Raw genomic sequence first — 4,100 nt, 5'->3', positions numbered from 1 at the left:
GGGTGGGGGGTGTTTTCGTTTGTTCAGTGTGGGTGGGGGGTGTTTTCTCCATTACAGCCTGTCTTTGCAGCTGCCTCTAGCCTTGCTTAATAGAAATCTAGCGGCCCTGCACGAACGGATCTCTGGCATGACGTCACACCCCATATGTAGAAGTGAAGGAGCTGTTTGCAAAGTCACAACTGAAATAACTTTAAATCATCACAAAATTATGTTTATAAAACCAGTTTGCTGTACTGTTGCATTGTACTTTAAAACATAATTACTGGTAGTCTTCATTGACCCTAATCTAACAGAACACACATATACAGTAGTCACTCAATTATTGCAGGGGTTATGTTCCAGACACCATCGTGATAGGTGAAAAAACACCAAGTAGGAACACTATATTTATTTTAGTATTTATACTAGGGGTGTAACGGTACACTAAAATCACATTTCAGTTTGGTTCAGTTTCAAGGAGGGATCGGTTCGGTTAATTTTCGGAACAAAAAAGGCCAAAATAAAGACTTACAAATGTTTGTTTTGAAAATATGCCAAGTAAAAAATACGTTTGTATAAAAAAATAAATAAATAAATTTCCTGAAGAGTAAGAAAACTCAGCTGCTCAGCCTTCTGTGACATCCTCAGACTGCAAACTCAAAGAGGTAAAAAACTGACTTAACAAGATTATAATTTTAAATTAAAAAAAATAATTAGATCACAATAATACAATAACATTACTTCTTCTTGCACAGTCATCATTTCTGTTATGTGGTGGTTGAATCTCTCGCTCATCATCATCATCAGGGCAGGGCTTTAAATCTGGGGTCGGGCTTGTTGACGATCAGTTTTAGCTTTTTCATAAGTCAGAGTCAGAGTCAGAGTTTCTTTATTGTCATTCGCACCTCATGTGGTACATGTGGTGGAGCGAAATTATGTACATGGGGTCCCAGTTACATCCAACAATAAAATGTCTAAGAAAAACAGTAATAACATCTAAGATATGAACTAAGAAAAACATCAACTAAATATACACTAAGCACTCATAACATAAAACATTGAACATCAGCACAAACATGAACATGAGTCTGTGAGCAGATGTGCACGCATGAACACATCAACAAAAGTGCTGCTACAACTTTTTGGCTGAAGTGTTGATGTGATGGGATGTTGTAGGCAGCGGGGCTCAAGAACTTTAATCATATGCTTAAAGTCGGCGCATCAACAACAGAATATGGACGTAGATCCAGAGCTTTAAAAACTCCTACAGCTTGTGTTATTGTTTTGGACCGATCTGAGTTACCTGATAAAGGTTGTTTAAATGCTGCTGCTATCGGACTTTGCACCAAGCTGCTAGAAGAGATGTTCACATTCGGATGATGTTGTTTCAAGTGCGTTAACAAGTTAGACGTGTTGCCTGCTGCAGATCCAAACTTCATGAAACAATGTTGACACAGCTTTGGATTAGTCCACTTGTCTTTTCCTATTGTTGAGTTTTAACAAGAAAGCCATAATGTTCCCAAACAGGAGACCGCAATGAGATGAAAGGGCCTCCTGCTAGGCTGCTAATGCTATGCGTGCTTCAAGGCTATGCAACAATTAATAGCGCCGTGCTGAAACACTATTAGGAACTTTAGTTCCACGGCGCATAATCTCTCGTTAATAAATTTAATGAGTGAAAAATTTACCGAAATGATACGCACATGGACCGAACCGAACATGCTGTACCGAAACGGTTCAATACACCCACATGTACTATAATTAATACATATTTTAAGGCTTTATAAACCCTTCCCACACTGTTGCAGTGTTCTTAACAATGTTCTAAACTCTTAAACCTACATAATTTTAACAACATACGTATATGTACTGTACAGTGCTGCAACATTTTATATGGGTACTCACCAGCTCTGCAGACCATCAGCTTGGTGCCGGTTCGGCAGACCTACCCTGCAACATGACGTCCACCGCCCCATCCAGGTAGCTGGGCGCATGGATAATTGAGCTTCAGGAGGCTTCAGGAATATTTGCGACTTTCCTACCAGTTCTGTGAGCTTAATAGATAGATCGTTACTTCTGATTTTGAGTTGCAAAACTGTCCCTCCATTTCAGCAGAAAGCAGCGGCCAGAAACACTGTTGGCTTCTGGGCCATGTAGTTCTTTTGACTTACATTACAGTATAGGCTTATTGAAAGAAAACTACAAAATGGTGGCACCTGTCTGAAGTTTGTTTTTTTTTGGTTAACTTTTTATCCTGTGCCATCGCAGTCATGTGAGTAATATTAAAGGTAACTATCATGTGTCACGTACAATCTTACGTTGAAAAACTGCAAAAGAGCGAGTCTGTGAAAGTCAAACCGTGAAGTAGCGAGGGACTACTGTAACTCGAGAATCACAGCTTTTACAGTAAAAAGATTTTTACATCGCACAAGCACCATTCTTCTGAATGATCGAAGAACTTCTTGTCAACCAACATTCAGAATGTCTTCCTTGTTTTCTGTCTTGGTGATCAGATTTTAAATGGAGATGAGATTGTGGGATGCCTGACAGTGGAGCCGTATATGCTCGGAAAGTTTGTCAAACTGACCAACAACACCAGAGAGAAGAACAAGACTTTTCAGGCTACAGATTATGGCCTTGCCTTTGGACACTTTACCTACATGTTCTCTGGGGGTCGGGAAGTTGTTGTAGACTTGCAAGGTATGGGTGTGAATGCAGGTTTGTCTCTGATAACTGAATATTTTAATGATTGCTGATATGTTTCTGCTTTATGTTTGATTTGAGTCTTTTTTCTCAACAGGATGGGTAACAGCCAATGGGAAAGGTCTGACTTACCTCACTGACCCACAAATCCACTCCACCAGGACCCCAAAAGGTCTGGGGAATTTTGCTGAACGTGGGATCACCATGTTTCTGGAGCAGCAACATGGACCAGAGTGCAATGCAATTTGCCAGCTGCTCAAATTGCCTCCAGTAGCCAAACATGTTCTTCTTTAGACATGTTGAGCTTTTGATAATGAGTGTGTCCAGTTATAGAATTATAAAGTCCATGAGAGGAAATATTACTGATATGTTCAGTTTTTGGAAAATAACGGACAAAAGTTTTGTATAATTTTGGTACAAGTTTCTGCTTTTGGCTTACAAAATAAAGTGTGACAACTTTCTGTTTTGTTTTTTTTACTGTTTGTTAATCTGTATGTATCTGTAGTGTGAAGATGACTCTCTTTTTATGAACTTTAACCTAAAATCACCTTTCAGTACCTGTTTGAGACGGTTCTGTGAAAAGATCTTTCTGACCACACTGAATTGATTGGACACATGTACCATTCATGAATACTCTGTACACGTTTTTAAAATGTGCAAAGGAAAAAAACCAAGTTGTGTAATGAAATGTGCTTATTTATGTAACTTCTAAAAGATTAACAAGTTGTATGTTGATGTTCCCCATTGCTGAGGGATTTGTTTTCGAGACTAGTGTTTTTCTGGACTGGAACTGAAAAGAGAATGGCAATAAACCTTAAAGTTTTTGATGCAAAATATAAAAGTGGGCAGGAGTTACACTGTATAGGAACATAGGTAGGTTTTCTTTTTGTATTATTAGGCCCGAGCAGCTAAGCGCTGCGAAGGCCTATTGTTAGTTATTTATTTATTTTGCTGGTCCGAGGCAGTGCCGAGTGACAGATCATGGCGAGATAAGGGAACAGTTTTGTCTACGACCAAGTACATGGAGCCAGAGTTGCCATTGGTGGTCTTGGCCACTATGGATTAATCTTCAGCCACCCTACTCATATGAGGAAACTATGCTTTCAAGCAATATAAAAACTAGAATGTAAAGTTGGCAACCCAGTTTTCAATTGTGACCTTTCTTATGCCTAGATGTAGCCACACACTAAAATGGAAGTCAGTATCTCGCTTATTTTTCAAGTTATGCTCACAACATGCACGGAAGACAGAAGAGTGTATTTCCAATTCTCCCCCTTTGCTTTGCAATGGGTGACAGTAATGATGGATGATAATTATTTGTAAAATAATTTAATAATATATATTTTTAATTGTTTACATTATCTTTGTTTGCTTTTGTCTTCCAGGGGTGATAATGCGTTTAGACATGAGAAGAAAGT

General features: G+C 38.8%; 1 protein-coding gene across 1 annotated transcript in view; it reads left to right on the top strand.

Moving 5' to 3' along the window:
- Nucleotides 1-2,976, top strand: part of alpk1 (alpha-kinase 1) — a 28,991-nt gene extending 26,015 nt beyond the window's left edge. Inside the window, exons 12-13 of the mRNA XM_037681814.1 lie at nucleotides 2,493-2,679; nucleotides 2,780-2,976. Of these exons, the coding sequence (XP_037537742.1) occupies nucleotides 2,493-2,679; nucleotides 2,780-2,976 (384 nt within the window). The remainder of the gene's footprint in view (nucleotides 1-2,492; nucleotides 2,680-2,779) is intronic.
- The last annotated feature ends 1,124 nt before the right edge of the window (nucleotides 2,977-4,100 follow it).

This window comes from Nematolebias whitei, chromosome 1, assembly GCF_014905685.2.
Source record: "Nematolebias whitei isolate Nwh7 chromosome 1, NemWhi1, whole genome shotgun sequence".
Taxonomy (NCBI): domain Eukaryota; kingdom Metazoa; phylum Chordata; class Actinopteri; order Cyprinodontiformes; family Rivulidae; genus Nematolebias; species Nematolebias whitei.
This window is presented reverse-complemented; position numbering and strand designations above follow the sequence as displayed.